A 21,458-nucleotide genomic window follows, 5' to 3' on the forward strand; every position below is an offset into this window, starting at 1 on the left:
AGCATGAGGCCTCAAAGATGGAGTCAGTGTTCTATGACGTTACCCTCAGTAACAGAGTTGTTTTCTGTCTTTCCGTCTTGTGTGGATTGTGTGTTGCAGGATGTGGTTTTCTTGGAGAGACTGAAACTGTGTGATGGCACTCTGTGAGGGCTTAACTTCCATCTGCAATTCCATCTGCAATTCTTGTCTCTGTGGCACCTTTGCAGCGTATTGGCAATGCTTTGTGTCATTTGCTAATGGCAGTCTGCAGGTACGAAAGTGCCTTAATTTCAGACTTTCCAGGAAGAATCAGCCCACATTAGGGAGTCTCCTATTTAACATTCCCGTATGCACTAGCTAAAAATCCCACGTGAACAAAGTATATTGCATAGGCAATATGTCTCTAAAATACATATCATCTGCATATTCATTGCGCATCTCTTTGTTTTTTAGGTGCAAAAGCAGGCAGTCCTGCTGGATTCTCTCTCTGCTTGTACACCCAAGGAACCAGGAATATTTACTGGAAAGTGTAAGTTTATTCTCTGTCACTTTCTGTGTATGCTGCTTCCTACCCCTGCTAATGTTATCAAGGAGGATCTGATTTGTCATTTGTGCAGACCTTTGTGGCAGATGTCAGGTCTGGAATAAAGAAGAGTAATTGAGTATTTAAGGCAGAAGTTTGTTGTGTTTTTTTTGTTTTGTTTTGTTTTGTTTTTTACTGTGGAATTTAGAACACTATGTTGTAACAGATGGCATTTAATCTCAGAAAATAACACTAGCCATTTGCTTAGTCCTTGAATGGGATTTGTGGTAGCTGTGTCCATTACCAAGTAATTCTCTTCCAATCCTACATATTTATTTAGACTGATTTTCTCAGATGAGATTGACAATAGAAAACCTAGAGAGAAACTAGACCAGAATGTTGCATCTGTACTGAAAGCACTTGGTTTGTTGATACTGCTCAAAAAACTGCCACCCTTTCTGGGACTTCAGGTTATTTTCAAGAGAGCTTCTGAATGGCCCAGAAGTACCAATTCCTGCTCCTTTGACCCAGCAGAGGGGAAATTGGCTTGTTGGGCATGGTGCATATAAAGCATTTGGCAACCTGTGATGTACTCTGTGTAAATATACACAATACAGTTATTCAGCCATGTATCTATGGACTATTCCTATAATCTATGAAGTTCATCCATAGCTTATAGATGGATATACATGTTTGTCATCAGTTTACATTTTTGTGAACTTCAGATGCCTTTCCCTCCTTCCGTTTTTCAAAGTGGGTGAAGCAGATAGTGAGGATGCAATTCAGAGCTCAGCAGATGCAGTCTCTCATACTGACAAGATATTGTTAACTAGCTGATTGGGCTAACTTGTCTCTACCAAACAAAGAAATCCTGATTCCCACTGAGTCCCTGCAGAGAAAGAGATGGAGAAGGTCCCAGCTGTGGTAAAAGAGTAGCTTCCCTTTTACCCTGAGGGCAATCTGACACAGGGATTGACAGAGTTGTTGAGATCTGAGGGCCTGGAGGCATTCATACCTCCACTGAGTGGCTCCTGGGAGACCTGATCTAATAGGCAGGAGTTAGATCTCCAGAGGTCCCTTCCATTCTGCATTAGCTTATGTAGAATTTGCCTATGTGCTGTTCAGAATGTGAATACTAACCTTGTGTGGATAGCTGCTAGATCCTATCTTTTCCCAGTCTGTTGGGAAAAAAAAAAAAAAAAGTATATATACCTATATATTTTTGCCTGAGAACTGTTGCATATTTCTATAATAAGAAATGGCCTCAGGAATAGTAGCTAATATCACTGTAGCCATGGTTCTAAGCTTGTCAGTTAATAGAACTCTTTACTTCTTAGCGTCCTTGCAAATATGAAGAGATCTCAACACCCGAGTGAATTTATGTGTACTTAGTCTCATGCAAATTGCTACTGCTATTTATAGGTAATTGGGCTGGATGGCTTAACAGCTCTAATGCTGTTTGTTTTACAGTGCATCATGACTATCGGTGCTTCATTAGACATTGTCCAACTTGATTCTCTCTGGGCTACATTTAATGTATGAAATGAAATATTTTAAATTTACAGTGGTGAATTTTTATGGAACCTGATTAGACTGGAATATTGCTTGTCGTATCTGTGTATGCTCTTTATATTTTTTGGAAAGCGTGAAACAGGTGGACCTGAAGACAATTTTATGTTGGTGCAGTATTTTCTTTTTAATTTCTGGAAATGCAGGGAAATCAACAGCGCTGTTTTTCAGTGGTGCTGTGCCATTAGGATGCTTCCACGGGTACAGTTTGGACATGAAGTTAGTGCATTCAGTGCAATAGTAAACCACATCTTCTTTCAGTGTATCTATGAATTGGTGCTATCTAAGCAGTCTACTCATGGGATTTATGAGAGACTGAATTTACATAAGTCCACACAGTCACCTAGATGGCAAAAGATAACAGATAGCCTTCAGACTAATAGGTCTTCTGCTTCTGCATAATCTCAAAATCTGTCATGTCTCTACTTAAATGTGTTATTGAATTACTGTCGCTCTGCAATCTGAGTAATGAGACACTTGATAACATGGTTGATTGGAAGCAGTATAGTTACAAGTGAACAAGATGTCAGCAGCCCACTAAAAGTCCAACACAGATTTACGACAGCTACTGCACTATTATGTTGGGGGTAGGCAAGCAAACCAGAACTATCCAAAAGCAGGATATACAAATATCCTTTAAACAAATAACACGTGGTGCTAATTAATGGGAACTGCACTTATATAATGTATATATGGAGTATAGAATAAATATTTAGCTCAATAGAAGTTGTATTATAGAAAGTAATGATTGGACAATACAGAGTACAGAATGGAAGGAGTTTTGGCTTAAATTCAAACTGTTGGCAAGTAGGCAGCCATGAATGTATGATAATCTTGATCACTAGAAAACAGTGATGCACGTATTATCTACCACACTCTACTTAGCTTTATTTAGGATAGTGAGGTCATGTGGCTGGCCAGTGCTAATTGAGTCTGATCTTTGAATGAAGTGGGTTCAGAGGCAGACTATGAGCTGTTATTTGTGCCAGAGTATGAGCAGTTGGACTTAGTGCATTAAAGGGTCATAGAGTGGAGAGTAAGTAGATCCAATAGCGCTGCTAATGGCAGTGACAGACCCCACTCAGAGCAAATTGCTAGGTTTCTGGCTCGCTTAGGAGAGATAAGAGAAGCCTTCTGCCCCCAACAATGTAGGTAAATGCTACAGCATTTCACTGTGCTTTTATCCATGTTGTTGTGAGTGCTCTGTATTAACCCATGGCACAAAGAGCAGCTTTTGAAGTGTTTGAGATGTGGGTTTGTAAGTAGCAGCGTTCATTGTTGTTCTGCTTTTTGGTTTCATTTTTTTATCTGCTTTGTACCAGTGAAATTGATGCTGATTACCCTCTTTTGGAGGCTTGGGCCCATGCTTTAAACTAGTATGCATGTAGGTATGTGTGTATATTGTATGTATATTCTTTTACATAGGCTTGCAACTGAATTTTACCGTGACTTGGGGAGATCCTCATTACCTTGGACTGACTGGACTGGAAGTGATAGGAAAGAATGGCCAAGCATTAAAAATAAGTACGGAACAGATTTCTGCTTCACCCCAAGACTTAAATGATCTTCCAGAGTATACAGGAGATTCTAGAACATTAGAAAAGTAAGTAGTGAAAGGGGGAGAATAAGTAGAATAACAAGTAATTTCTTCAGATGTTTTTTGTGTGTGTGTTCTGTAGCATCTGTCTGTGCATATGGAGTAATGTTTACGCAGCATTTCTGGATAATTGCAAGGAAAACTTTCAAGTTAGCAGAGAGTAAGAATATATGAGGGAATTGCAAGTGTAGGTGCTGCTCTCAAATTCTGCAGCTTTTGTTTTTATAATTTTAATGAAGTCTTTGCTTCCCCAAATTATGTATGTACATAATGTACAGAAAATCTCTCCTGTAGGCATCAAGATCAAAGAAATCTTCCCATGAGATCCCCCATGATGAAAAGGCTCTGGTGGTGTAGTCTGGAGAGGCTTTGATGGACCCAGATGCAAAGAATTCATTTAACTTTTCATTCGGTGTCTTCTCTGGTGCACCTTTTAAGCCTAGTCATCTGTTGATCCTACAGAATTTCTGGCAAGCTTTTTGCTCCTGATATGTTTGATGGAATTTTATTTATGGTGCCTTTTGCTTGCTAGCCTACATATTCTTTCTTGGCATGTGCATATACATTTAGCCGTCCAGAGTTTATGATCCTATTGATTTAGTTCGTTTGATCATGACTTCTGGTGAAAGATGATTTGTAATAACTTTCTTTATCCTGCCACTAAGCTGGGCTGGCTTCTATTTTGATTTTATTTAATTTTTTTTTTTAAGTCCTTGCTTTTTCTTTTATCTGTCTTAGAGAGATAAATTTGTTCTATGTTTCAAATGCAACATCCATAATATCCTGTCTGATATATGTAATGATTTTATTTTGTTGCTTTCTTGCCCTTTTTTTTTTTTTTTTTTTTTTTGACAGCCTTCATTTTTACTTGAGAGCCTTTTTGAGCATAAGACAAAGGGTCTTAATTTTTTTTTATTTTTTTTTTTGGCTTTTGATATTTCTGTAAGCATGTTGAGCACTTCAGTGCTCTTCAACTTAGCATTTGGAATGAGTCCTGTGTAGTATTGACTGTTCAGGACTAAGTCAAGTTCTGTCTCTTTCTTATGGGCTCTAATCAATTCCTCTCTGAAAGACTCATTATTCATATCTATTTCTTGAAGAAACTGCCAAATCTGGTACTCGTTCTTCTATTACGCTTTAAAACAGTATGCACATAGGGCAGTGTACAAAAGTAATTACAGTAGGGCAATTGAGTCGTCTTCTCCTTAGCTCTTTGTATATCATACTTTCTGGTAAAAGTCAGGATTCCAAAATGGGGAAATAATGGAATTGAACTTACCTAGTCAGTCTGAGGTGTGCTGTTATGAGAAGATGTTGTCATATTGTAGAATGGTGGGAAAAAGGGCTGTTCCTTAATGAGCCTAATGAGAGCTGATAAAGGATGTGAACAAACTCTGCTCCATCTCTTCAGATACCATCTCAGTCATGCTCAGTGTAGAAATATGCTGCTGACTGCCAGATAAACTAGTTTAGGCATGGACCTCTATTAATAAGTTATAAAATGTCTGGGACTGAGAATTTTGCCTTTAGTAATTTTGGTGCAGAGGTACCAAATGAGCTTTTCTCTGCTTGTTTGCTCAGGGAAGAAAACCAAAGGATTTTTCTGTTTTTCTTCAAACAGAGCCAACTAAAGGAAATGTTGTTCCCCCCAGCCACTCCATCTTTAATTCAGCAGTTCTGTATTACTTTTTATGTTTAATGTGCTTTTTAGTTGCATGCACATAGGTACAATAATGGAATTGGTAAGGGGAAATAAGAGGAAAATTGACACCTAGTAAAACACCTGTTTTCATGAGAGGAGCAGGCTTTTCCTTTCTGTCACTAATGGATTTTTCTCCTTGTAGGTTAATAGATGGGACTAATATTACAGCTGAGGATGACCATATGTGGCTCATTCCTTTCTCTTTCGGAGAAAATCATCTACTCACAATCCATTTTGATAAAAGTGAAAGTATTGCAGGGCTTCGTTTCTGGAACTATAATAAATCTCCAGAGGATACCTATAGAGGGGTAAGTAAAAGAAAAGGAGCACTGCCAGCAAAAATATACAGCGGCGCATTGGAAAATTGGTACTGTGATAAATGAATATAGCTGCCTTAATGGAACACCATAAATCTTTCTAGATTGTCTGAGTCTGAGTTTTGTGGCAGGTATAATGCATTTCTGTCTCTGCAAACAGCAAATATTGAAAAAAAGCCAGAGACAGTTTAAAGAAAACTTCACAGATGATTTTTCTAAGAGACACATAGTAGCACATATTACTTTCAAGATATATGATTCCAAAGTGGTATCCTCTCGCTATCCGGTATTTAAGTCTCCCACATGATTCTTTATTTCCTGCAGCACGAGGAATGATAGAACAGGGGGCACTTCAACAGCAATTTGGTGTAGATAAGTTGAAGAAAGCAGTATCTGTGTATAAACTTGTGTTTTTCTCTGACTATGGGGATCCTTTTGTTTTTGAGCATCTTGCTTTTCTGAAGTCTGCCACTTAAAATAAAATTAATATTTAGTAAATTGACTGTAAATGCTATTGAGCTATTTGCTTAATTGGTAGCATGTGGTAACATGATAAATAGAGATTTGGTAAGTATTTATAAAATTAGGAATGTGATGAAATGTCTTTCATTGTGCACAATGAAACCCCCAGACTATATCTCTGCATGCAGTGCAGTTTTCAAATTTGCTTTCATTTTTCAATTATGTACTGTGATAGAGTTTATGGTACCTGAAATCTGTGTACTTCCCAGGCAATCCAATGGAAAGCAGTAGGTGATGGCAACATTATACTTGGCTAACATGGATGAATTTACATGGATGAATGTTAGGCTCATCAATCAGTTATCAAGAAGCAAGAGTCTCTGGGACTCAACATTTGTTTTGGAAAATTGATATCTTCAAACAGTTTGGCTGATGTAGGTTAGATAAAATTGCACAGTGTACCTCCTCACTTATTTTCCAATTTGCTTTTTTTAAATTTTCTTAGTAGATAAGAAAATTGTTCCTGTGTGTGAAACTACAGAGAGACAATACAAAAAAATTTAGGAAGTTTCTAGAATGATCCAGGCCTCCAACTTTAATCCATAAGACTGTGCAAGGGGTTTTTCAGCTGGAGAAGTCTGTGAGGTGACCTGATAGCAGCCTTTCAGTATCTACAGGGGAGCTGCAAGGAAGAAGAAGACAGACTCTTTAGCAGGTTCTGTGGTGATAGAATAAGGGGATATGGTTTCAAGCCCGAGGAGGATAGATTTATTTTGAATGTAAGGGAAATATATTTCACAGTGAGGTTGGTAAGGCAGTGTAGCAGGTTGCCCAGTGATGTGGCTGATGCCCTGTCCCTGGAGATTTCCAAGGTGAGGCTGGATCAGGCCCTGAACAACCCGATCTAGTTGTGCTGTCCCTGTTCACTGCTGGGGAGTTGAACTAGATCGCCTGCAGAGGTCCCTTGCAACTCTGAGGATTCTATGATTTTAGATAGTAATAAATATTGGGGAACTACTTTTCTGTGTAAAGTTACCTTCTACAAATGAATGTTCCCTCTCTGAAGTTTAGCCTTGGCCTCTTTTAGTTCAAGCACGGGGTGTTGCAAAATGTTGAAGACTGGACAAAGACTCACAGAGGTTCGGAGGGTGACTTCTTTCATTTTAGCTACAACTCCTCTAGAGGCTTCAACATTTGACATCTCATTTTTGTAATACAATGCAGTAACCCAACGTGTTTGACTTAAGGGAGGGTTCAGGAGCATTATCATATAAACATACCCCTGGGTAATCATGTTTTTTAGTAATGTTGCTCAGTTAATTTGTATGATTGGGCTTAAAGGGCTTTCTCCCCTTTATCTCCTTGAGAGTGATATGGCACTGGGGCAGTATGCAGTGATGGGATGAGTCAATTTGAGAGACCCACGACAACCTGATTTACCTTTGCAGGCCTCTCTTCTCTGAGCAGGAGTCATGACTGGAGACATGCAGAAGTCCCTTCTGATTTAAATCTTACTGTGATTCTGTGTGCATAATGTAATACGAAGAGCAGCCTATGTAGTGATGGGGAATACTTTGCTTTCCCATTATAAGAGCAGGTCTTCCCAAGGCAGAACAGGGGGGAGAAGTGTTTGTACATGAATTGTCAAACAAAATCAAGTTTCTGAGAGTGTGTTTGTGTCTGAGCTATTAAAAGGGCTAAAAGATTTCAAGGATTTGGCTATTTAACATGCAATTTGGTCTTTGGAGACAAACCTAGGCAAGAAGAAAGGTGTATTTTTACAGTTTATTTTGCAAGGTAGCAAAGGAGGTGAGTCTGACAAAGTAAGTGTGCAGGCAGCTCACCTCTAAGTCCCCCAGTGAAGTGCCATTAAAATACTGTAACAGATGAATCCTGTAAAAGAACGAATAAAATAACATACTTGAAAAACTGAGGATGCAGGATATCTGCTGGGCCACAGTTAAGAGGCTTTAGACCATAGAGCTGGGGTATCATGGCATCTGTTTTTCAAAGCATTGCTGTTCTTCCAAGAAACGGTCCCTGGACATGAGATAGAATGATTTGCTAGGCAGCTGTAGACTGGTGGATTCTATTCACAGCTTTAGAATGAAAGGGTAATGGCAGTAAACTGTCAAAATGAAGGCTTGTATGCTATTTCCAGCTCTATGAAAAATTACCTTATGAAAGCTTTGTTATGTGATTTGTAAAATGCTATGTGTGATGGTTGAGTGCCTCCTCAGATGATGAAAATTACTTAGAAATGAGGGCTGTAAAGGGCACATAAATATAAGCAGCTCTGGTGTAATAGGTAAGATTTCATCTGTAAGTCTCCAGACTTCCCATTCAATACATGTTCTCTAAACTACAGTGTATTTCAGTGGATTTTTCATTTCCTCTCCCTAGTCTGGCAGCTTGATTCAGCTGGAAAGTACCATGCAGAAGAATTTCTTATACACAAAGTGTATTTCCTTTATTTTCTCCCAAGCTTATTAAGGATGAAACCTGCAATAGTTATTTCCCTCTGCTTGCTGCTTTCACTCCTAATTTATCTTCATGCTCTTTGGAAGTGAAGCAAGCACCTTGCACAGTCCAGTACCTCAAGTTTTCAAATTGAGAAATGCTTTTGTAAACAAACAAAATGCACAAAAAACGTCCAAACAAACAAAAACTTTCTGAAAAAGATTTACTTCTGGTTTGTTGCACTTGCAACTCACTGAAATGGTAATTGACAAAAAAAATAATGGCAAACTACAAAAATATGAAAGCTGCTGTGAGTATCAGGCTTTGTAGGAAACCTGAAGTGTTAAGTTGTTCTCAGATTGACATCTCAAAGTAAATATTGCTTATGTTTTAATAAAAATACTAATAACTGATCATGAGAACTACATATTTCCATACAAAACTATTCTCAAATAGTCATATATTCATCAGTAAGTATAAAATCTGAAGATGACAGAACTGAGTCACGTTACCTTTAGACTAAATTAAGTCTTTTCTGCTAGCTAAATGAATCTATTCTCATTCAGTCCATTAATCAGCAGACTGCAATCATAGGGCCAGTTATAAGGCTATCCTGTTCTATTTTCCAGGTATTATTCCTTCCTTAAGCAGTAATTAGTGACATATTCAGTGCAATACTTTTGATTAACAGGAGGCTGTATTTAACATACCTTAGGGCAAAATGCAGTGATAATTGTTGCTGCATGATGGAGTTATGTGACTGTGATCATGCACACAGCTCCAGATGGTGTTAATGGGGGAGGATGAAGGGGCCTGAACTCCTTCATCTTCTGATCCAGGTATGGCTGAATTATTTGGTTTAACCTTCAGAGTTTATATCAGATGTGCACGCATCTGTGACACAATTGTGGCTTGATCCTTTTTCGCCTGGTAGAGGTACCTTTTCTTTATTCATATGCCCTTAGGTTGTATACAGCACTGCTTGGTGGATGAGTGGGCAGGATCCTGGAAAAGTCCAAATGCTGCCTGCCACACAGATAAGTAGAATGGTGAAACAGGTTTTATACAAACGTGGTAGAGACAGAATAGGGCTTGCTCATGAGAGATCACTAGGTTATGTGATCTCTTCAGCCAGGGTTGAGCAGTCAGGGCTGATCTACCATTGCATTCAGGTGGATGATCAGCAACTAACCATCTCCTCAAATCACCTTTGCAACATATGCTGACTTAAAAGCTGAGTCTTAGTCTCTTGATATGTGTTCTCCTGCAGCCCACAGATTTTCAGTTTACTGAGGTCTCTGGAGGTGCAGTGAAGGAGCTCTTCCAATCATTTGTATTTTATTTTTTATCTTTCCTCCAAAATCCTAAGCTCTGCCACTTGCATCAATCTCGATAGGTAGTGTCAGCTGTGATGTATTGAACTGCACTGGGTTGCAGACTGGGTTCTGCTGCTCTAGGCTTCCTTTTGCCAAGGGATGTTACACTATAGAAGAAAGGAACAAATACTGCAAAATTACAGGAACAATCGTTTCAGTCTCTGAAGTGAATGCATTGCATTGGATTTATGTTATGGTTTTTCTTTCTTAAACAAGGCAAAGGTAGTCCACGTAATGCTGGATGGTCACAGCATCTCCCCACCAGAGGGCTTTCTTATCCGCAAGGGACCAGGCAACTGCCACTTTGACTTTGCCCAAGAAATTCTCTTCCTTGACTATCTGCAGCCCCAGCTAATGAACAGAGTACAGAGGAGGTACAGTAGCATATTTTTATTATCTGAACCACTCTTATTTGTTCAGTACTTGTATTCTCTTTTGAACCAAATCTGTATGAGACACCTGGATGAAATGGAATGTTTTATGTAGATCAAAAGACAATCTGCTACATAATCTGGAGGGGAAAGGTACATGTGATGGCTTTTTTTTTTTTTTTTCTTTTTTAAATTTGTTCTGTTCTTTCCTCAGTGAGCCAAGAGTACATAAGTAAACTACTTTGTCTTGGTTATTTTGGCAGGACTGGTTCAAAGAGAATGGAACAAGCTAGTATGGACTATGAAGCACCACTCATGCCATGTGGTTGTATCCTCCTCTGTTATTTTCTTAGTACATAACTGAGGTATTTGGTATAACGTCATCATGAATTCCAGTAGTTCTAAATACAACTTCCCATGCTATAAGAAATGAATGAGATGTGAAGAGTATGATGAGAAAGGCATTTGTTAAATATGACTTGAGAATAAATAAATGAAACAGAATATAGGAAGGTGTGACCTGTTGTCAGATGCTCTGGTACCACTTCTTCCCACCTTTTAGAATCCGTGAAAACTGGAGCTAGAAACCCATTAGCACAGTATCCTGCCAGCCTGTCAAAGCTAGTAATAATCTGTACTCTTGCATATCTTTGAATGTTCACGGTGCTGTTCTTTTGAAATTTGTTGCATTTTACATCTTTTTTAAGACTGTGTTGACCAGAACTGTGTAATATTTTCTTAATGTTTCTGGCTCTTTAATCTTATGTTTTCGTAAATAAGCACAGCCTTCTGTGGTAATACTTATTGTTGTGCCATCCATCTACCTGACAGCCCTCTTAAATCCATTAGGCTGTCCTGACCATGTTTGGAATCAATGAGATCTCAGCATTACGAAGTTCCTGACAGTTTCATGAAAATCAGTGTCTTTTCAGAGATAAAAATAGGTGCTCTACTAGAAAAACAAACGGCACGCGTTCTTATTATATTCTCTGCCATTCAGTTAAGGGAAATATTTTCTGGCTAGTTATCATTCATGTAATTCAAAACTGAGCAAAGGCATAATCAGAAGGTGTAGGAAGGTAATAAAGGCTCTGGATAGGAGCTGTGGTATTAATAGGTAGCAGAATAGGGAGGTAGGATGCCTGCTCATAAATAAATAAAAGATTATATGTTCTTCTGGCAGCTGAAGATGTAATACGAGCATACTTACATGTGAACATGTAGAGACTCTTGCCCAGTTGTTTCAACTGTAGGGCTTCACTTTTGTGTATGCTATCGGTAACAGAAATGACAAACTTCTTGTCTAATGTAGCTTATTCAGAGAATATCAGTATCAAATTTTCCTTAACAGCTCCTTCCTTCTTAGTTGTTTTCCAGTTTCAGCTTCTAACAAGCTGGGGCGATCCGTACTACATTGGTTTGACTGGTCTGGAGTTTTTTGATGAACGTGGAGACCAAATCCTACTAACTGAAAACAGTATCTTTTTGAATTTGATTCAGTGTTCATGGGTAACCAGTAGAGGGAACGCAGGACACACTTGCAAGATACATAGTAATCAGTTATTGAAGAGTTGCACTTCAGTTTTCTGTATCAGCTAAAATAAGTGTAAAAAGCATGGATGCTGTGTGAACTGTGTATCTCAAGGGATCCTCATTGTTTAATTAATAGAGATTACAGTGAAAAAACAAGCTCTTTTCTGAGTGGCATTTTTATTTATATTTTGTATGGTGCATGATGGAGAAGAAACATGTGGAACTTGATAAGTGTTAACAGAATTTTTGAAAGCAAGGGATCGTTTACTTAGCTTATATTATTCATGTCTTTACAGTACAATACAGTGCCAGGTAAAGATAATTCAGTAAGTGTGCAATAGACATCTGTATCTGCTCGTACAGCAGTGTCTCCTAGATGTCTCCTAGATATATCAGGATCCCAGAAAGCACATTTGTCCAAGTGCTGTACTGAATGTGATATTTCAGCTACCAAGTCTGAAGCAAGTTTTTCCTAAGCTGCAGAATCATCTCTGTGTCACTCCTTAAATTCTTTACAAGTACATACAGACTCTAGCCTCTAAGAAGGCAAAACAAGTGAGAGTTATTGTCCCTCAAACTGGATTGCTGGGGACTTAGAATTCTGAAGACAGTGCCATTCATCCCTATTTCTATACATGCCTTTAACATATATTTTTAAACATAAGCATTTCCTGGGGAAAAAAATCTTACCCTAGAAAGCCTTTTCAATAGAGGACTTAATCTTCCCATGTGAGGAAATGAAAGAAGACCTTATTGAACAGTTAATTTTTATCACAAACGTTGAGGAACTTAAGGGAAAAAAAAAAAAACAAAAACTGGTCAGAAAGGTGACTGTTGTCTACAGGGATGCTTTTCTTAAGATATGTTTCATGTGAGTTTCCATAACTGCACAAACAATTCCCTAGGCAGTGCTTCTTTTTCTGATAAGGAAACTTTATTGATGAAGTCATAAAAATGGGCTTTAAAATAAGCGAAATGCTGCTAGTTAATTTCTTCCTATTTTAAAAATAATCTTGTGTGCCAGAATCTCTAAGGGCATTCCTGCTTTTAAAAATGTGCTCTCAAGTTCTTCAGCTATCTTAAAGTGCTTGGAGTATTCTGTAACTTTTACTGCTGTACTGGAGAATATTTCCTCATGGAATCTGAAAGGAGAGGCACAAGCTCTTACACGTGGTATTTTGGGAACGTCCCTTTCGGTTATTTAAGCTGAACTTATTTTTTCAGATATTGCTGCTTTTCCAGATAGTGTCAACGTTTTAGAAGATATATCTGGAGATATCCGAACTCCAGACAAACTCATTGACGGCGTAAATAACACAACTGATGGCAGACATATGTGGCTTGCACCACTTCTTCCTGGTTTGGTACGTTTTCCCTTATCTCATTCTGCTGATGTGCACAGATATGGCTGGAAGTGTAACGGAAGGGGAAAGAATATATAACTTTGAGGTCAATTTGATATTAGTAAGCTATGCTGAACAACTGCTTGTCAGGAGGAGTTCTCTTTATTCTGCTTTCTCTTCACTGCACTGCACAGACCACAGCAGTATAGATATAGGTTTCCCAGCTTTGTAACTCCTTGTATCTCCATGGTGCAACTGGAGAAGGGTTTCTAGTGTGTGTTCAGTTACTGTGAAAGTATTACTGACAAAGGAGTTTAATCTGTGTTGTGCAATAAAGACCTGCCAAGTGGGAATGAACTGAGATTGCAAGTTAATTCTTACAAAAGCCAGTATGTTGGTTTTTTTTTTTACAGTAGAGTTTTTTAACCTATCTTGAATTTAAATTCATAAATTGGATGAGACTGCTTTGTGTTTTGTAAGCTACAAGTGATTGAGCCCTTCTAGAAGCAGCATGTTTTTAAAATAATGGGGACCAAATATCTAGACAGGAAAAGTAGATAAACTTAGATGAGTTTTGACTTCATTTCTGGGAGGACAATTTTTTCATGCTCTTGTTTTGGGTATCATTAAGATGCATTCATTTCCTAGAAGATTGGATTATGAAAGTGACAAAATGTAAGGCTGAGGTGTGATATTCTACAGCTTACTGTTGGAAAAACCCTTACTGCATATGTTACAGTTATTAATTAGACTACTAAAAACGAGGAAGTCAATTTTGAAAATAATTCATGTTGTAATGCATTGGGTATAGTTAAGATTAAAATTTTAATTATACTTAGGAGGACTGACCCTTTGCATTTTGTGAGGAAATGGAAGGTCTGTGTAATGCTTGAGATTCCTACAGCCCACATTCAAACATCTTGAGTCCTGCATGTTGGCTGGATGTGAAAATATCCATTGAAACATCGGGGATGGGTGATTTGATAGCTGAATTTGTTTGGCATATGTTAACATCTTCATGGAAACACTGTCAGAGAGGTTACTTCATTCTGATAAAAGGAAAATAATGCCTGATTCTAGCACGGTTCCGTGCATTGTTTTGTGTCAAATCTGACACCAAACTGTAGGTAAGATATTGGTATTAAAAGGGGAAGTGGATAGTATGTGAAATGTAGGAGGGATGAGGAAGCAATGGACCCTTCTGTCCTTAAACTGTAGCAAATGATACCTTTTCAAGATTCATATAATTCTGCCAACTTCCATGCTTTTGTTGCAAAGCCAGGCTGCTGAGAGACGTTCCAATTGCTTAGAAAGCTGTGTAAACTCTGCTACATTGGAAAATTTGAATGCTTTAAGAAAGTTGTTTATAATGGACTTTCTTTTCCTTTCTAATATTGAAGTATTTTTGTCTTTTGCAGATTTATTACTAATGGAAGCGTGGTTAGAGTTCTTTGTCACTCTGTCACTGATTGTCACTTTGTTTATTTGCTTGAATGGATTTTCCATCAAATTTTTCATTATTTGTGACACCAACAATTGTCACGAGACATCATAGTCCAGATTTTCTTCTGGGAAAGAAGAGAGATGCAAACAGTTCCGTTGATCACGTCTGCCTCTCTTTCCTCAGTGCAAAAAGTGAAATGAGCAATATCTCGAGCAATAGGCAAGCATCAGGAGAGTTGTCTGTGTGTACCTCACAAAGTTGCAGGTTTTGTGTTAGAGCTCTCTTAGGGGATATGGGAGGAATGTTAGCGTTGCAAATAAGGTGTATTCCATTCATGTGTCAGCTTTTCTTGTGCTGAAGCACATCCGTATTTTGTTGATGTAATACTCATTAAGGATATTGCTCTGCTCCTCCCCTAACTGATTAGCAGTCCAAGATGACAAGCTCAGATGCAAATATCCTCTTCTGATGACTTGTACGTACATTTGAGAGGACAACTGTGCAGAAGAGTAACATCTGTGAATTATCAGCAGAAATGATAGCTAAATTGAAACCCTTACCATCAGTTATCTGCCCTATAGCTCTATATCTTCAAACACAGACCAAATTGATGAAATGCGTTCAGATGCTTTTTTTCTTTGGGGGATTTATCCTCTAAAATATAAACGAATTCTCTTTTACAGGTGAATAGAGTATATGTTATTTTCGATGCACCTACCACTGTGTCAATGATCAAATTGTGGAATTATGCCAAAACACCCCAGAGGGGTGTGAAGGAATTTGGTGTAAGTAATTTTTGTATGCATTTTGTATCTTTTGCTGTACTTTTTCAGTTTTACCAAAATGTGATTTTTATATGATCTGAATGGATAGTATTCATCTCATTAGCCCTGCATTTAATGTTAGAATGCTTAACCTGTGCTAGTCACAGTCCTTTGTTTCTTGTCCAAGGAAAGAACAGTTTTTCAGATAATAGCCTTAACAGACTAATTCTTTCCTTTCTCCACTGGCTGTGGAGCAGGTCTGTAACACCAGTTCAAACTAAAAACCCAAGTTTTAGACAGCTGAAATGGGATGAGATTCACTAATTCCTAAATCTAAGAGTGATTTACTCCAATTGATAGAAGAGGAGTTACATAAAGCATGAAATACATTTTTAATTGCCTACTTGAAAACTTCTTTAGCAACACCAGTGAGAAGACAAAATGGGAGGAGAGAGATTGAAGCTTAGGGACAAAAGCTAAACTGAGGACTGGAGTTGTGGAACAATTGGTCCAAAGTGATTTCTAGTTAATTAACTGAAAGGACTGTTGAAAGCAGCACCTGATTCCTAGATTTTTTTCATTGTTAAGTTTCTTTATTATCTCTAGCTTTTGGTGGATGACTTGCTTGTGTACAATGGGATTCTGGATATGGTGAACCATGTAGTTTCAGGCATCCTACCCACCTGTGATCCAGTAGTTCCATATCACACCATTCTCTTTACGGATGATGAGAAGATTTGCCATCAGAAGAGAACTGTAATTAGGTATGTGAGTAGATCTTGTCTAAAAGTGTTGTTTTTGGAAAATGTTGTCATGTGGCTGATGTCAGGAATGCACATGTTGCTATGAAGAATTCCCTTCTAAAGCATGCTCAGTCTCACTTAATGGTAAATAACCAGTAGCTTTTTACATGCGGGGACAAAAGTACTGGCTTGATTTCTAACTACTTTTTAACACTTTCAGGATTATTGATTCACATTTGAATGTGTTTTCAAAAGATGATTTTCCTTGGAGAGGAATTGGTGAACTGCAATGAGATGACATGGGGAGGGGCAGAACCCAAAAATTTTTGAAGAAGCACCTGGTGTCAGAGGAAAGTCCTTTAAATGTCCTTTAAATGAAAAATGAGTTTGGTTCTCAGGGCTAACCCACTGAAGCCACCAAGTTGGCAACCTCACAGAAAACATGACGGAAATGGAGTGAAAAATATGTTCAGAAGATCAGGACTGATAGGATCTAAGAAACAGTCCATAGCACGGAGAATAAAGATTGAAAGACAAATGTATTTTAAATGAGATGGAAAAACTGAAAAACTGATGTCTTCTAGAAATAAGCACTTTTATACATTGCACAGTTAAAAATAGAATGTCTTAAATATGCATTACTTGAAAGAAAGGTGACAGTTTTGCATCCAAAAATGCAAAGCAATTACTTCAGAAACAATAGAAAATTTAAAAATAAGTGGAAGGAATGTAAGCTATCCTGACTCAAAATAGGAATTCACATTTGTTTGTAGGGATTTCCTGTGTTTTTCCAAAGCATTGGCTCTTGGCCACTGATACTGTCAGATGTTGAAATAGATTATTACTGTTCGAAAGAACTGTGTTAGGCTTACATTTTTTACAAGAAGCTGTGTTGTCATGGTGAAATTTGGAGGTAGATGGTTTTTGAACTGAAAAAGTTACTGGAATGAAAATGTGAGTTTTGAGAAATTCTTCAGGGGGATACAGAAAGGAGGAGAAATGAACATCTACTTTGTTCAGTCAAACATCTTTGTTCAAGGGAAGTTATTTTACTGGAAGCAGAGAAACTTCATCTGAAATTGTAGAGCTGTTTTTCATGCGACTTCCTTTGCATGTACTCGTGTAAAGCATAGGGGTGTTGGATTAGATTTGGGAGGTATCCTTCTTGGTCATACACACTGCAGCTTCTGTTTTCCAGTCAAAATTACACAGTCTTTTCTTCTAGAATTCCTGTACAGCAGTGTTCCTTGTCTTTGTCTTCTATTCCCTTCCTCTCTTATTCTAACCCTCTGAAGGACAGGGTTCTTTGGCAGTAGAAGACACATCTCTTACTATCTGCTGGAAGAACACCCCTACTTTTAAAAGATGTTCTTGAACTTGTGCAAGTTGGTACCTCTAACTTTGACCTATTGTCTTTCATGTATCGCCGTTCAGTATTTCATGAACCCTCTCATATTATCATCAGTGGTGTAAATACTGATTTACTTCAGTATTGGTTGCACTATGTCTGTTGGAGAGGCGTTCCATTTTTCTCCAATGGAAGCCTGTTGTGTGCAGCATTTGTAGAGAAAAGAAAAAGTTCAGACTGGTTTTTGTTTTCTCTGACTAGTATTTCTTTAACTTCCAATTCACCTCACAGCTTCTTCTGTAATGGGGTTAATTTAACTTTGAGGTTATTATTTCTTTATGAGAAAGAAATTATTAAAATTGTGGCCTGCAAACAAAGCTTGTCACAGTAAATGAATTTTGTTTAGTTCATAAATTTTTCATGAATAATTACTGTATCAACATTACAAAGTAGTGCAAAGTTCTTTGTAGGGCTTTTAGGCTCTTTGTACAGAGCTACTGTAAAATTTCACTTTGGGTAATGCGGTTCAAACTGTGTAGGCAGGCAAGGAAATTGTAGAGTGAATATGATGTTGATATTTGAACGTGTGCCTGCTGCAACCTACACCACTCATTAGACTGCTAAAAAATACTTCAGGTAGATGCAGAATGCCTTTCTTTTTTAGGTAGTCTCATATTATGTTCGTAACCTTAACATATAGAAACGTTACATAAGTCTATATATATATATTTCATAGAGGTGTGTGTAACCTCCTGAACTGAGTAACTTACTTGGTAACCTTTTTCTGTAACTCTTGAAACTTTTCAAAATGACTATTTTGGTTATTATACTGATTTTAATCTCTTCAGCAATCATGTGGAAGATCAGGATGTACGAATGATGAATGAAAACCAGATTGTCACCAACAGCAAAAAGAAACAGGCTGTGGCTGATCCAGGTTGGTTTTATCTCCTACAGTTTTCTTCTGTTCACGTTCCACAAAAGCAGTATGAATAGTAAACATTGTTATAGACCCAGCTGGGAAAAGAAGGGAGATTTGCACCTCTCTTCTAATTTAGTTCTTTCATAGGAAGGCAAACATGGCGTATCGTGCTCTGGATTTTTATTCTGTATCTAAATCTGAAAGTGGATCTTATAAATCAAAGATTTATGTGACATGTAATCGTAGCTCCTACCAACACATACAGAGAGGTCTTCAGGAAAGAAACTGGCTGAAGACCAATTGAAAACCAGTGTGATTGTACAGGTCCAAAGATAGCTTTTGGAGTAATAAGCTTGTTGCATCCCCACTGGCCTTTTAAGCAGCTTTAGAGATGGTGTGCCTCAGAATTACCTGTTTGTTGCTCCTCAAGCTAATCAAAAATCATGATATATGAAACTAGGATGAAAATCCCAGATGCCTGTCTCGTTGGTCTCTTCTCTCTTACAAGTGATAATTAAAAAGACAGCCTGTTTATTTTCTTTTTCCCAAGGAGAAATAATAGATTGTATTTATAGTCTGAAGTGTCCCAGTCATTCACTGTAAATTCCTCAGGATAGCTCCCTAAATACATTACATATTCTCAGCTAAGCTGGTACATTCATGATTGTTTTTCTTCCCCAAGCATGACAATTTCTCTAGCTCGTTTCTCTGGAAAGTGCTACAGAAATTATTTGATGGCTTTTAATAACACTTCTGTAGGAGAAGGATTTCAAATGCCATTACCTGTGCAAATATAGCTTGAGTATTAATACATTAGCACTAGCTGTGTCAAAAGTATCCTACACATCTCTGTGCCTGTTGTAATGACATCTTGAGTTGCAGTGCAGACATGCCCTGTATTTAGTGAAGAATGCTTTCTTGTGTCACTTAAAGATGGGTGAGCTCTCATTTCTTACTGTGAGGTTTTCAGCTGAGCATTCGTTGTTTTTTTGATATCTGCCCAGGGTCTCCTCCCAAATACTTACACTATCAGCTGCAGAGGCTGATAGAATGATTTGGGTTGGAGGGCGGACCTCAGGAGGTCTGTAGTCCAAACCCTAACCTGAGCAGAGTCGACTCTGAATTCAGACCAGATTTCCCAGTGAAGTGATTCCACAGAATTGTCTTCATGAGGGAAAAAAGTCTTTGTCCCTTTGAAGTCAGTCCATCTTCTTTATTGAAAGATGGAATTAATTATGCTATCTTTACTTTCACATTTTGCTTTTCTGCCTCCCCTTGTTGCCTCATCCTTTATTATCCATTTTCTTCTGTATCTGTACTGTTTTCTAAGCGTAATCCCAAACCTGTGATGATACACCTAGTCTCTGAAGCCAGATTGTTCATGTAAAATAATCAAAATGTCAAGGAAAGGATGGACTACAAGAAAGAGCAGGTGTCAGTGCTTTGTTCTGAAATGGCACAGCAGCCATTGGTACCCATGTGATCCAGTTCAGCTTCTGCCTTTTTTCTGAGCACCAAATTTGTGTATCTTGTGTAAAAACTCCTCTTTGTCCCTTGAGAGGTGGAGTAACAGATTATAGAGTTACTTCCTTGCACTGATTTACTTGTTCGCTGTCCCACAGTCTGGCACTCTGAAATCTTTTCTTCTACAAGGAAGTAGTTGGTATTGCTTGCTGTCAATGTAGGATATGGTACTGAGAAGTGTAACCTTCACTCTGGGATAGAAATAGAAATGAGAATGTTTCTTCCTCTTTTTAGTCTGTGACTTTGTTGATGTAGGAGCATTTTTAAAACAGCACTCAATTTTCCTTAACAGCTTTGCGTCCAAAAACCTGTCTGTGTGAAAAAGGACTGCAGAGGAGGAAAAGATAACAAGGGCTTGACTGCAAAGTCCTGAATACATCCAGCTCTGGACACTTGCATCTTGGAGAGCTAGATGACTTATCATCCAAATGGAATTTACTCCACACTTGTTGCTGAACCACCTCCTGTCTTATGAGAGGAAGTTGCCTTTGCTACAGGAAAACTTCCTTCAGTAATGAAATTTAAAGCATGAGTTATTTAGTTTTCTGGTTCTTTTATTGTCATAATCTGCGATGACAGATCAGAAAGTGGGTTTATTGAGGTTTAATGAGTAAGCTTCAGCTTTCACTTACCTTTTTTTTTTTTTTTTTCCAGTGAAAAAATGTTTTCTTCTATTATTTCACTACCATGTAAAAGCAAAAAAAAAAAAAAAAAAAGCATTAGCACTGTGCACATCCCTCAGATCTTCCTGCTGCCCTCCACTACAGCCTGCATTGGGATCTGCGAACAAGGAGGCCGTCCCTCTGGGCTGCACCAACCAGCTCTGCTGCCAGCGATGGGCCATCCCTTTTGAGAAGTGGTAAAGGCATTTTAATGAGCAGATGGTAAGGAGTGAATGGCATTTTTAAAACACTGAGTACCCTGAATGCCTGGCCGTTTAACCAGGAATTCTAACCAAATAATTGTGCTGCGGGATTTGTAGCTATGCAAATGTGCTTTTCAATGAATATTTGTCAGTGGTGACAACCTGTAAATCTCTTACAAGATCTAATAGAACATTCTTCCTTTCTCATTTAGAACTTACTGTTTTCAAAAAGAACTGAAAGTTCTGAAATGCTTTTATGTGTGAAACAAAGATGCATAGTATTGCAGCTCCTGATGTGGATTCAAAATGTGCTGCTTTACTCGCCATAAAGCCAGGAGCTGCAGTAGTTTGTGTGTTTGTTTACAAAATACTTGGCTGTTGTTGGCTGAGCTGTAAAGACCCAAGATAGCAATACCTTTCCTGGATTTCTCTGTTGATGGGGCAACAAAATGTATTTTGTACTAAATGCAAAACACTTCTGTATGTAAAATAGATGCTTATTTGTTTATAACGTAAATAGAATTTGTTATGGAACTTAATTATTGGTATTGTTACTAACATGACAAGTGCTCATGCTAAAAAATAAAAGCATATGAATAAAAGACATTTTCACAAA

At 38.0% G+C, this 21,458-nt stretch overlaps 1 protein-coding gene across 3 annotated transcripts in view; it reads left to right on the top strand.

Annotated features, from left to right (window-relative positions):
• Positions 1–21,458, top strand: part of KATNIP (katanin interacting protein) — a 55,529-nt gene extending 34,071 nt beyond the window's left edge. For all 3 annotated transcript variants that reach the window (XM_052679770.1, XM_052679771.1, XM_052679772.1), the window contains 11 exons: positions 433–508; positions 3,497–3,674; positions 5,513–5,678; positions 10,202–10,359; positions 10,620–10,684; positions 11,723–11,833; positions 13,114–13,253; positions 15,360–15,461; positions 16,047–16,204; positions 18,380–18,468; positions 20,270–21,458. In XM_052679770.1, the coding sequence (XP_052535730.1) occupies positions 433–508; positions 3,497–3,674; positions 5,513–5,678; positions 10,202–10,359; positions 10,620–10,684; positions 11,723–11,833; positions 13,114–13,253; positions 15,360–15,461; positions 16,047–16,204; positions 18,380–18,468; positions 20,270–20,325 (1,299 nt within the window). In that variant the 3' untranslated portion in view covers positions 20,326–21,458. The remainder of the gene's footprint in view (positions 1–432; positions 509–3,496; positions 3,675–5,512; positions 5,679–10,201; positions 10,360–10,619; positions 10,685–11,722; positions 11,834–13,113; positions 13,254–15,359; positions 15,462–16,046; positions 16,205–18,379; positions 18,469–20,269) is intronic.

The sequence above is a fragment of the Tympanuchus pallidicinctus genome, unplaced genomic scaffold, assembly GCF_026119805.1.
Source record: "Tympanuchus pallidicinctus isolate F22 unplaced genomic scaffold, pur_lepc_1.0 scaffold18, whole genome shotgun sequence".
Classification (NCBI taxonomy): Eukaryota; Metazoa; Chordata; class Aves; order Galliformes; family Phasianidae; genus Tympanuchus; species Tympanuchus pallidicinctus.